Here is a 13518-nt window from a genome sequence, read left to right as displayed (position 1 = left end):
TATAAAATATTATACTCTTATAACTCTTGTATGAGATACGAGGATGGAAAGGTGTAAGGATGTCGGGTTTTATATCAGGAAAAGTTTATAGACGGCCTTCAATCGACAAAAATAGATATTTACGATGATTGAGCTTTGATGTGCTCCATTGAGCTAGATAGACGGCTCTGCTGTGTAATACAAATTGTTGCAAGCTTCACGAGGCAACAGTTTTCCCTTTACTTACTAAACATCGATTAATGTACGCTGCTTTCCACCTAGTGTATGTATAGACGAAGACTTACTTATATGCGACAGCTCTCTACATATCTATATATGTATGTGTAATAAATAATAATAACAACAACGTTCCATGCTGTCAATAATTTATGTTAACTTTGGTACAGAGTTTCTGCAAAAAATAATCTTTCAGTGCTTGCTAAGTATCTTCAAAGGCGCTTTAATGAACCGAATGGAACTTCCGGTTCCTTGATGCAGTTACTCATTAACTAGTGAAACAATGTATAGTTATAATTATTATTTAATTATCGTTTCATGTGAATAGACATGGTATTTGTTTCTCAAGGAATTACGCATGTAATTTTAATTATTTTATAAGGGTTTATTTATACCGATTTTTGCATTCAATTTTTTGCGCTCAATATCATCGATTTGCCAGACGTAAGCTTCAAGTATTGTAATGTAAAAAAGTATCTATTCGTATATCGATACACGCGGCCGCATCGTGCAGAGAGCACGAAGGATAAGTGAAGAAAGGGAGAAAATTTAAATAAATCAGATAAAAACAAGGACTTGTTATCGTAATAGCTAGCATCCTTGAGAAATGGATGTAAATATAGTGCTTTTAATGATAACACTTTATGCTCAAATTAAGTCTACTTGAAACTATAAGTATTGGTTTATTTTTAATTATTTTGTTGGGTGAAAATTAATATTTTTTTTGTACTGATTGAAAATTTACTAAACTTTGAAATTTCTTTTTAAAAAAATTCTTTTTAGTAGATTCTCTTTAGTAATTTAATTATTGCATTTAGTCTCATGGTGGAATTGACGGAAAATTTTATTATTATTATGTTCCCTCTTATATTATACTTTAATAATACACGATTTCAACATAATTTATTTACACCGCTAAAATTCATGACGAAGGAAATAATTTGATGAATTTTCCAGGAATGGAAGTTCATTAATTTGAAATTTTGAATAATTTGAATTATCTTCAAGCTACCCTTCGCAATTTCTCCTTTTTCCCCAGATAAATTTATAAGAAATCCTCCTAAAAAACTACCGAGAAATGTCTATAAGTCATCTCTCAAAAATAATTGTAATCTCAAGAGGTTATTTTTCTTTGAATAATTAGGGAAATCCATGACATAATGAGATATAGAGGTAAAATAAGATCTCAAGACATTTATTTAGAGTTGCTAGGGGGAGATTGAAGCAAAACAAAATTTAGAGATAAAATAAATCACAGTATAAAAAGAAATTTTTTTTTCTTTTTTTTGAAGCAAGAAGCCAAACACTAAAATAAAAGTGCTCGGCTCGTTTATTTTTTTGTGGACACCGTAAATAACAATCTTTTGACGGAACTAAAAATTACATTATTTTTAACTCAAAATGACTTATATTTGTAACTTAACCAGATAATTAAATTCTTTAAAGTTTTTTGGAATTAATATTTTGTTTTAATTTTTAATTAAATTTTTCTGAAATATTTATGATTATAGGTCCTCGAGAGAATTAGTTAACTCTGGAGTGAGAGAGAGAAAGTTATTGATTTTTTCGTTACACGTGTACGAAAAAAAAAAATAATGAAAATCTATTTTAGAGGAAAAACTTACTTTGGAATATCGCCGATTCTCGGAGGTCGAGTTTTACGGGGACAAACGTCACTCCAAATGTTGCCTAAAAAAAAATAAACATTAATTAGTACAGGAAAATTATAGCTCAATGTTTTTGTGTACTGTGTGAGTGAAGTTGATAACAAAATAAAAAAAAAAACTCGATTTTTGCAAAACGGAGTAAAACCAATAACTTCCCGATTTTTTTAAATCTTCGATTTTCTCAGCGGGAAGTTAAAAAGGAGACAAATAAATAAATAAATAAATGAATAGGGAAATGAACAGAGGAAAATGAGATTGCAGAATAAATAATGACAAAGCGAAGCATTTGATAAAAATAAAAGCAAAGGAAAAAAATGTGCATCGGAGTACGAATAAGTAGTCTTGGTGGCTCCTGTGTCTGTTCTCCATTTTCCAGGATTCTATCTCCACTATCCTCAGTGCAACCGAAGCTATTCTGTATGCAGAATGAGTATATGAGTAGAGGGTTCGAAGGAGCCTTGGCATTTACCCGAGTGCACGTAATGGCTTTAGGGATGTTAATGAGGTTTTGAAATTTTGCGGCAGGCCACTGATATCGTCATGTAACGTTGCGCAACTTTGCAGATACATAACTATATACTTTAATAATCCACGCAGAAATAGATAGATATTGCTTAAACAATTTATTGTAATTTATTGTTATAATTAAACTCGTCTGGCTCGATGGTTTATCGGTATTTTTTGGATGGTTAGAAGAAATACTTTTGCCATGAATTAATTATGCTGATTTATTTGTCTACGAGAATATTTTTATGGAGAAAATTAGGATGTTGAAAAAAAATGGTGGAATCACATTTGTAACTCGACTATGTACTTTAATGTAATGACGTATTTTTTGTGCTATTGTATACTGATAAAAAATTCTAGAGCCAAGAAAGGTTTACTTAAACCAAGAATAATTTCTTGGCTCAAGAAGTTTTTTTGTTTTCTCAAGAAGGTTTTGTTAGTTTAAGATTTTTTCTTCGGGTCTAATTTAATTTTTTATCACTTTATAGATACGTAAAAAAAAATCCAAAATATTTAAAATATTTTTTAAATATCATTTTTAAAAAATTTTTAGTTTTTGTTCTATTACGTAAGATTGTTAACTCCTTTTCCACTCTTTTTGGCAGCAAAAGTGAAAAAAGCTTCACCCATTCCTCCTCTCTAATCCGGCTTACATAATACTAGAACTCTTATACAAGAAGAGAATTCTTATCCTAACAATTTGAACAAAAAATTTAAAAAGTAATTATTTTCGCTACATAAACGCTCATGTTGTTTCAAAGGAAATTAAGATTTTTAATTTTTCTACTTATTGAAGATATAATTATCTTTCACATAAAGAGAAAAGCAGAAATGTATCTGATATTTAGTTGAAATCCAACAATTAATTTCACAACTATTCCAAAAGACTGCATTTAATATTTAGTTAAGTATATACATTATAATTTACGTCATGGAGACTATATAGCTACAAATTTAATAACTAGACGTGGGCGAAAATTACTTAATAACATATTTCTTATTCATCCTGTAGAGACATTATTGTCTGACGTCTCTTAATGAATATTCACGTTGATAATACGATCATCAACGTCTTGACAGATAATATAAATAATATTTTCGCCAGACTACATTCCGTGTAAGGTTAATTTTTAGGTGTGGATTATTGATTAATTTAAATTTTTTATTACAAATTCAACATTGAAAAATGCAAGGACAAATTTTGAACCAGCAATTACTAAATTTTATTTTTTTAATATGATTGATAATTTAATTTTTAGAAACAATAAATCAAAGTAAAAATTTTTCATCAAAGTATTAAGTATTATGTTAAAGATGGAATTATTTTTTGTATTAAAAAGAAAAACTAGTTACGAACTAAATAAATATCCAGGACAATGATAAACCAGTAAATGAAATGACTCGAATAAATCTCAGAATCAAGCTCAAAGATCTCAAGTAAGAGAATGAAAGAGTAACAAAACATTTCCCTTTACAAAATAACAAAAATTTTTATTATTTTTACAAAGAATTTTTACATGAAAAATTATGTAAATTCTACCTATTTTGTCTGATAGTAGACTATTAACCAGAAAAATACTTCAAAGGTAGCTATACAAGCATAGAATTATAACATTCGATGCTTGTTAAGATCGACCATCTTCCCCCGCCGTCCATCTTACGGCTTAAAATATTTCCCTCGGGAATTCACACTCGGATGTCACGTTTTTTCTACTACTTTGCAAATCCGAGTTAAATGTAATGGGACCTTGAAGGATCCTTCGTTTTAGAGTTACTTTATTTTCTCAGACTATATATATAATACTCTCTTGCTCTGGAAGATCAAAGGTAGAAAAAAAAAACTCTAGTATCATGCATGGAAAATAATTGCTCTGACTTTTATTTTCTACTTTCGCTCCAGTACTAATACTAATTGAAATAAATTAAATTGCCTTCAATTTAATTCATAATTACAAAGTTTTTTACAAGATAGAGAAAAAAAGTTTCTTAAAAAGCTACTTAAGGACTATTTTCCTACGGTAAAGTGGAATTGAACGCAAGATAATTTTATTCACCATAATTTATTCCATAAAATCTTCTCATCTATGAATTCAAATGTAAGAAGATGTCTACGAGAGTCAGCAATTTAAATTCAATGAAATAAATGTAACTCTACAATTCTTACAGCAAAGAAAATAGAAATGGAATTCTTTTCTTCTAAAGACCCTGTTATACGGTATGAACATTTGTTATTTGAAGATTTGTCGCAAATATGAATTTATATGACCGTGTAATGGAAAAAAAATAATAATGAAATAGAACAAAAATAGGAAAAATTCTCTCAGATGAGTTGAGACATAAACAAATAATAAAAAAAAATTTATTTTTTAGGATTATAACGGATGACCGTTTTCCATACACTTTCAAAGTGAATTGTACGTTTGATCTCTATGTATTGTCTCTATAGCCGGAATGTAATTTCCTGAGGCCTCTCGACATTGTGTCAATCCATCTGTATGTTTTCAACATCAATTGGTTATCTACAATATTGTTCAGTATATATAGTCTTTTATACATATATGTACATTTATGGCCAGTTATTTTTATTTTAAAATTGATGTATTTCTGTGTCAATATCAGTGTATTATTTTTTTGGTGTAAATAAAAAGAAATGTCTAGCTGTGTTGAATAAATAATAAAAATATCGGCTTAAAAAAAATGTACCGCATAGAATTAAAAAAAAATTTTTTTTTTTTCAATCTCTGTACCAATATTGTATTTTGTGCTTAGTATTGCTTTTTTATTTCCAATTTTTCAAATAAAAATCAATTTATGGTAGAATTTTTATACTCACTTTTTATTCGAGAGTTTAAAAAAATTTTCATTAACAGTTAATAAATATTTGTTAAATTTTGGTAAATACTTATTAAAAATCATTGATTAAAATTAATAATGCTTATTAAAAATTAACAAATCCTTCTATCAGGATTTTTTTGTGAGACTGATTTTAACTTTAAGTATAATTAAAATTACAAAAGATCCATGTAAAGTTATAATAAAAGAGAAAGCATGTAAAATAATAGACTTTAATAAGTAAAAACATGACGGTGATGATACTGAAAATTTAATTATGGGTAAAATTATTTAATTAAACAAAGTGTTTCACTATGTAAATTACATTATTATTCGGATATAGCTTTAAGTGGACATAGAATTCAATTTCGGCCTAGTTTTTTATTTTATCGAACGGCAAACTAAAAAAAAAAAAATCACCGGAACACAATTACAACCGACAAAAAAGTTATTAATTAGATAATGTATTAGATCCTTTTTACCCATATTCCATTAAAATCAGAACTAGTCACCTAATATAAAAAAAACCAATTACGATTCGTTCGAAATTCTTCAATTTAAACTCTAGATTTATAAGTAATAAGTTTTCCAAGGTTCTGAAGGACAAAAAAAAAAAAACGTTTCTGAGTTAGCCCTTAGGGTGAATCGTCCTTTCGATTTCTATTCAATTTCCCGAGTTTACTTTTCCTCTGTAAAAATTACGATTGAAATCGAAAACAAATAGAATGATCAAGAGTGTTAATCTTTGACAGAAAGTAATTGTAATTAATTAAAAATCATACCTATTACTTTTAGAGTTATTGAATTTAGTATGATCTCAATATAAGTTGGTGTAAAAATTATAGTGGCTAAAAATAAATGTATTAGTCCGAGATAAGTTAGATCGTTTTGAAAAACAAGAAAGTTTAAAACTCATCTATCTTCGAAGAGAATAAAAATGACCAAAAAGAAGTATGAGGTAGAAACTTGGTGCATTACTTCTAGCCTTCAATTATCGATAAAGATATGAATAGAGTAAAATAATATCTACTAGAAAAATAATAATAATAATGATACTAAAAATCGTGAAGACAGATAAAAAAAATGATTCACTTTTTATATTTTACAACTCACCTTCTACAGTCGTCATATTATCTCCAAGCTTCATCTTGCCGGTGAAATAACTCGTATTACCGATTCAATTTGAATTTCTTCGGTTACCAATGGCGCCCGATATAAATATATATACGTACATCTACGAAACTAGTTCACACTTTATTTGACTCCACCACGTACTAGTAAAGGGTCAATTTTCACATTTAATGTTTTCTTCTGATTTACGACCAGAATTTTTTTATTTTTTTTCTGTCTTACTGGAACTAGAATTGATTAAATTTTTAAAATAGTATTTTACATCGATCGTCCTTTATCACTGTACGAGTACGAATAAAAGTATTATTATTATGTTTAAAATTGAATATGCTTTATTTGTTTACTCGTGTTAATTTTTAATTCAATTTCCCGGGAGAAAATATGAAGTAAATTCAGTCATGGGTTGAAGACTCAAGAGCCCTTCGACATAAAAATTTCAGCTTTGTCATTTATCATGGGTATTAATATAAATTTATTCAAGTTTTGCCAGTCGATACTCTATGACCCAGTATTCTCTTTGTCTTTTCCCAGTGAAGCTAGTTATTAATTTTATTATACCGAAGTACGCTGTCGATTTTAAAATTTTTATTTTCTTCCTTTTTTTTTTTTATCCAGAAATGCTTCGTGTCAGCTCTTTGGATTATTCAATCAATCAATTTTTCACGATCAATTAGTGGAATATTTTTTAAAAAATCGATATCGTACGGGTGAGTATTTTTTTTTGTTCTTCGTAATTCAATTATCGTTCCTATTTTTCTTTTCTTCCTTCTCGTTCTTCCATCGTCATCTGCCTGCTGTTCTGTTACGTCTTTCCTCGATCTCACGGTACCTTCAGCAAATTTCGTAACTGCATAATCTTTGAACTGTAAAAATTTATTAAAAATTTTCATAATTAATTTATACCAAATTTTTTTTTTTTAATTAATATTAAACTGAAGAAATTTTCTTATTTTGGCTTGATTTATTAATAAAATTTATTTATTATTAATTAGTCAGACAAATTTGAAAAATTGTGGGCTTTAAAATTTTTAAATATTTTTAAATAAAACTAAACAAAATATCTCACTTTCATGCGAAATGAAATTTATACTTATAGTCTTACAGTATATAAACCTCGACACACTAAACTTTATAATTCAGTGTATTAAATGTCATGTCAAAAACATTAAGTAGAGAATTTGTATCACAATAAACATTATTTATTGGTATAGTACAGTAGTTTTTTGTAAAACAAGCACAAAATTAGTGTCTGTATTATTCCAGTATCACTTTGATCCGTGCATATTATGACTTGAAAAAAACACTTGTAAGCATGAATGGTATTTATGCAATTTTGCAGAGTCATGTTAAATATACAATATAAACGTATGTGTGATGTATTAACTTATCTTGGGTAAACGACGTGCCCTACATGTTACATGTACCGCGCAATATCATGTATTTATAACTAGGTATAACAATTCATATTTATATCTCCATGCATTGTTCTCATCAGCGATTCTAATTAATTATACTTGATTACCGCGAGTATTTGTATAATTGTTATGAATTTTGCATATCATGCAAATGCATTCAATTATATAAAAATAAAACATTATAAAAAAATTATTAATAATTTTTAAAAATAGCAAAAAAATATTTGCACAAATCCGACTTTTTATTTATTTATTTATCCATCACTTTAATTTGAATTTATCAATTTTCAGTTAATAAATTCTGTTTAAATGTGATAAATGTGAAGCTAAATTTTTTTTATGAATTTAAGTCGATAAAACGTAAAAAGTGAGAGCGCCAGATAAAACAAAAATAGACATTGTATCTATTTCATGCACTTACTCTTGTTCTTTTTTTAGTTTACTATTATTTTCTACTTTTCTTATTCACGGTTTTGTTTCATTCCTCTTTTTTTTTTCTCTTTCTTCCCACGCATATATACAGGACTGTTCACAATCCCAAAAAAATTTCTGCGCGCTCAACTTTGCGCAACAATTAAATATCGACCCGTCGGATAAATTTTTAATGTAAGCGACTAGGGTTTTATCGATATTAAATTTAGCAGAACTGATTGCATAAAAACAAAGTTTATTTTTCTGATTGAATTTTTTTGTTGGGTATAAAAAGCATGGGAAGTATAATATAATATATATGAGCTATTCTATGTATGTAGATATAAGTTTAAACTCGGGTAAAATCAAATTCTCACAAAGTGAATGAAATTACTTGATGCTGCTGAAGTTTATAAATATGTTTTAAGCATATGAGCACAAAGTAATTTGATTGAAACAATCTCGGAACTGAAATTCGTATCATGATGGAATTTAATTTTGCTAACTGATAAATTTCATAATGAGTTTAAATAAAATTATCGAGTTTAACCGATTATTTCAACGTCATTTTCATTTTACTAACGAAATAAAATCTAATTTCGTTTTATTTAATCAAGTATTTCCTTTTTTTCGACAAATTATATTTATTAAATTTATTCTAGTGCTTTATAAGTTTCTACAAGACAAAAGAAAATTAGATTTTTTAATAAAGATTGAAGCAACATTTTTTAATATTTGTGCTTTATATTTACGAGAATATTAATATAATTCTTTCAATAGAATTTTATTAAAACCTTTAATTAAAATAAGAAACCTTTGAAAATTCTACAGCTATAAAATATAACAAATTTTTGATAAATTAAAAAAAAAAACCATATATTTTTTTCTCTAACTATAACTGAAATTTTGAACTTTAACTTTATGAGTTATTTGTTATTTTCTTAGACACTGCTCTCGCCCACACTCTTCAAACTTGTGAGCACTGTAAATAGTTGGAAAGAAATATTTTATGCCTCAAATATTGCTGGGAAAAAATTTTCTAATATGGCCATGTTATAGGCTGTGAATGAGGATAAAAAAAATGATTTTTTATTTCTTTTTAAAATGAGGTCGTCAATTGACATATCGTATGTTATAAAAATTGGTTTGGTAGTTGATCAAAGTAAATACAAATATCAGATAAGCTCCGTAAAAAAGTAAAAAAAAAAATTATTTTTATTTTATAAGTTCAACTTTCACTGTTTCGTATAAGGAGACGATTGTGCGATCATGCGATCTCTGTCGGAAATTATCAACACTATCTTTGATCTAAAATTTATCTGTAGACATATTTGGATGGCTCCATCAGAAAATTTATTCACGAGAATTAATAAGATATTACAAAAGTTGTACAACTATTTTTTGACACGAGTAAAGTTATGACGTTAAGAAATTTCAAAAAGCTCCGACAAGAAATGTAAAATAAAAGTTTAAATAAAAATACTAAAGAGCTGTTCAAAGTGCTCAAAGCTTATCCACTCGCGGATAAATATGCTAAGCTTCACGAATTGTTTACACACTTGAGTATACTTTTTTTATATTCTTCATGACTGTAGATAAATCAAAAAAATTGACGGACTTAATCCAAAACCTCAAGAGACTGAAAATGATTGATAAACTTTTATGTTAAAAAGATGATAATAATATTGTTAAAAATAAATGATCGTGTCGGAAAAAAGCAATCAAATCAATCTCAGCAGATTGATTCGTAGGTCTACAAATGATAAATTATTAAATATTGAAATGTGCATATCGAGCGTAAAGTTTGTCTTTGTCACTGATTGATTAATTTCTCCTCAATAGACCAAAGTGTTCTTGACAGTCGTCTATATACGTACACTGTATGTGCTATAGCATAACGAAAGTAAACTCAATTTCCTATTCAAGTTCGCTCGATCTTATATCGACATATCAAACAATTTCCGGCTATTAATTATGTTATAATCTCAATATCACTACCTGTACCTGGTCCTGTGCACGTTCTATATGGAGATTCAAATTGAGAAATGTCTAACATTTTTAAACAATTATTTCACATTTTTTATTTTACGTCATAATTAGTCTAATTAGAGTTTAGTCGATAGTTTTTATTAGGAATCTAATAGAAAAAAATTGGATTGCAGGTAATTTTTATAAAAAAAATCATAATTGAATTTTTTTCCGAGCGTTTATAGTAATTAAGTTTAAAGATGGATACAAACTATAGACGGTAAAATCAACCGATTTCAATTAAATCTGAAAAATGTATTTTTTATTCCGGGTTTTAAACGTGATCAAAAAAAAAAAAAACTCTCGAACCACACAATTTATTTTATTTATCATTTTATTTTAACAAAATTATTGAACTAAGAATTTTACTTGATTCAAAAGTTTTTTATCTTGATTTAAAACGAGGAAACTCTTCAAAATTTTTCTCATAGTTCAAGAATCAATTTACTTTTGTCAACATCAACTTCAAAAATTTTTAAGACTAACTTAAGGCTCCAAAAATTCTAACATTGACTCAATAGATCTTGATCACTTGATTGATCGGTCTTTATTGACTCTTTTCTCATAAATAAAAAAAAAAAAAAAAAAAAAAAGAGCAATAAATGGACAATGAAAAATATTGAAAAATGTATATCGTGAGTGCACACAATAGAGCATAATATGCAGAGAAAATTGATTTATTTTCTTAGAGTGTATCGTGAAGCCATAACACAATAAAACACTCGTATATATTTCAAGCTCTCAACAATCTTCAATTATCAATGAAATTACCTAACGTGACAGTTTATTGTAGTTGAATAGCTCTAATAATCCTTTCACACGAAACTTTGGGCATGCAATAACATATTATTAAATTAACATCACATCAGTAATTAAATGAATAATTGAATGGCAGCTAGCTGAAATAACATTAAAAAAAATTAAACAATAATTTACATCAATATTGCTCTAAAAATCAAACTATTATAATACAAGTTTAAAACCCGCGTATAATTTTCATTGTAATATCAAAAAGCGCATGCTTGAACTGGATTCTCCCTCTACTGATATCTCCTATATAAAAGCTGCCGGCGCTATTCTCAAGGCCAGTAAAATCAACCCTCTGCTCGTATTGAGAGAATCCGTCATCCCCTCATCCAAATCGCACGTCGTTGGTGTAATCTCAAGATCAAGCATCTTACCACATATGTTATTCTATAGCACATGCTCTCACCTAATTCACCATTACTTATTTTCATTATAAATACTTTCGGCTATTAATTTTTCTAAATTGTTTACAAATAACTAACCCATCGAACTATCAACTGAAAATTTTAAATAAATTTCTACGACCAACAAAATTATCACATATAAATATGCTCATAATTTTCCGCACCTGTAATTAATCACTCGCTCGGTATAAATAGCTTATAAACCGAAATTAATAACCGACTAATTCACTTTATCATGATTATCGATACTATTAAATTATCGGACGAACCAATAATCGATTGTAATTTTAATTAATCAAATTATTTTCAAAACACGATTCAGAATTTTTTATTATTCATTCTTAATTTATTAATTAGAAAAATAAGGAAATAAATAAATTTGTTTGACAGTTACTACCGTGTCTTCGGATGGCACCTGGACTCGACATTCATCCAACATTCTTTTCTTGTCATTTTGTTACTCGTTATTTATTATTGTTTTTATTTTGTTGTTTTTTATTATTATTTATAGAGTAAGACAACATTCAACTGGACCGTTACCGGTAAACTCCCACGGTCGACTGGCACGGTGATTTCGTGTCATCCCCACCTCACCCGATAATACTCGTCATTTTCCTCTCCTATCACTGTCCTCCTCCACCGTCAACGCGACGTCTCTATGCCATTCTGACGGATTCACTTCCGTTTTATATATAATATGTAATATAATAATAATACTAATAATATGACGATACTACTTTTACTCCTATCCGATCCAGTAAGAATTTATTTGTTATTATATGATTACGGTGATAAAAAATAAAGTAACCACTTCTTCCTATCCTCATTACTTTATATCTTAATCTTGTGGTTTTATTTTTATTTTATTATTAAATCCACTCTAAAAATTTCTTAAAAAATTGTTAAATCTTGACGTACAAAATTTTACGGTGTAAAAAAAAAACCTTTTTGAAAAAGTTTAATTAGGAGTAAAAAATTAAAATTTTGACTTCAATCAAAAATTATATTTTTTGTTAAAAAGAATTTATTGATTCACAAATAAAAAAAAATTTACTATTGAGATAAAAACTAAAATTTATTTGATAAGTTTTATATAAAGTTATTTATGTCTTAAGAGCAATAACATCAAGCAAAGAATTTTTCATGACGTAGAGAAAAATTTTCATTCGCCTTTGAATGGTTGAAAAGAATTCAATGTTAGTTGTCATTTCCAATAAGGAGTTGTGATGTGTAATATGTTAATACTGCAGCTGGATGAAATGGAATTGAAAATAAATACTATTACACATTCTATAAAAGTCACACATTTATTTATTTATTCATAGTAGGGTAAATGAGCCTAGATTCAAGAGAAATTACTTCTGCATCACATAAATAAAGAAAAAAATTGCATTAGTGTAACTATAAATTAAGATGTAATAATAACGTTTTATTACACTGCATAAAAATATTCATAGCATTAAAAGTATAATATTTTTATCTTACAGTTAAAATTAACGACGTATTCCATAAAACAAATCTTACCCCGCAGAACATTAATGTCTTCACCGGCATTGAATTGCCACCTTATAACGTTTTCATTTTAAAAATTTATTGAAACATCAAAAATAATCATATAATTATAATTATTTAATTGCTCTTACATAGTTTTCATTAATAATCAAATTAAATATTTTAATAATAATTCCTTTAACAAAAAATTAAAATTTTTTTAACTAATCATTATAAATAATTTTACAAACACTTGATTTTTTTAATAAAAAAAAAAAGCTTTACTACGATGTCATATAAATAAAAAAAAATCACCTTCTTAACGCTTGTAGTATGATTAGAAATAATGGTCAATATTTACTGGTTATTTTTTTTTATAGGGCGTAGGATAATCCGTTAGAATGGGCCCGGTAGATAAAATAGCACCTGGACCACCTAATAATCCTCCCTTATTGGCAAACCAGCCATTGCCCCCGAGAAGACCCGCGGGTTCGAGTCTGTCTGTATAAAATCCATGATCATCCAGCCCAATAAAATTCGCTAGTCCATTCATATTTGTAAATTGTCTGGCTTGTGTTGTGTCAGCTGGAAATATCGAACTTAATTTGG

The 13518-nt window shown here is 27.7% G+C and overlaps 1 protein-coding gene across 2 annotated transcripts in view; it reads right to left on the bottom strand.

Annotated features, from left to right (window-relative positions):
- The window catches only part of LOC141526134 (uncharacterized), a 30156-nt gene extending 23693 nt beyond the window's left edge, over positions 1–6463 (bottom strand). The window contains exons 1-2 of one of the 2 annotated variants that reach the window (XM_074240940.1): positions 6336–6463; positions 1842–1905 (exon numbers count right to left, since the gene is read on the bottom strand). In XM_074240940.1, the coding sequence (XP_074097041.1) occupies positions 1842–1905; positions 6336–6369 (98 nt within the window). In that variant the 5' untranslated portion in view covers positions 6370–6463. The remainder of the gene's footprint in view (positions 1–1841; positions 1906–6335) is intronic. The other variant, XM_074240941.1, reaches the window with a different exon arrangement.
- Between the last annotated feature and the right edge of the window lie 7055 nt (positions 6464–13518).

The sequence above is a fragment of the Cotesia typhae genome, unplaced genomic scaffold, assembly GCF_013202065.1.
Source record: "Cotesia typhae breed Kobodo isofemale line unplaced genomic scaffold, CoteBio_Ctyphae contig_33, whole genome shotgun sequence".
NCBI lineage: Eukaryota > Metazoa > Arthropoda > Insecta > Hymenoptera > Braconidae > Cotesia > Cotesia typhae.
The sequence above is the reverse complement of the archived record's forward strand: the minus strand, read 5'-3'. Positions and strand labels throughout refer to the sequence as shown.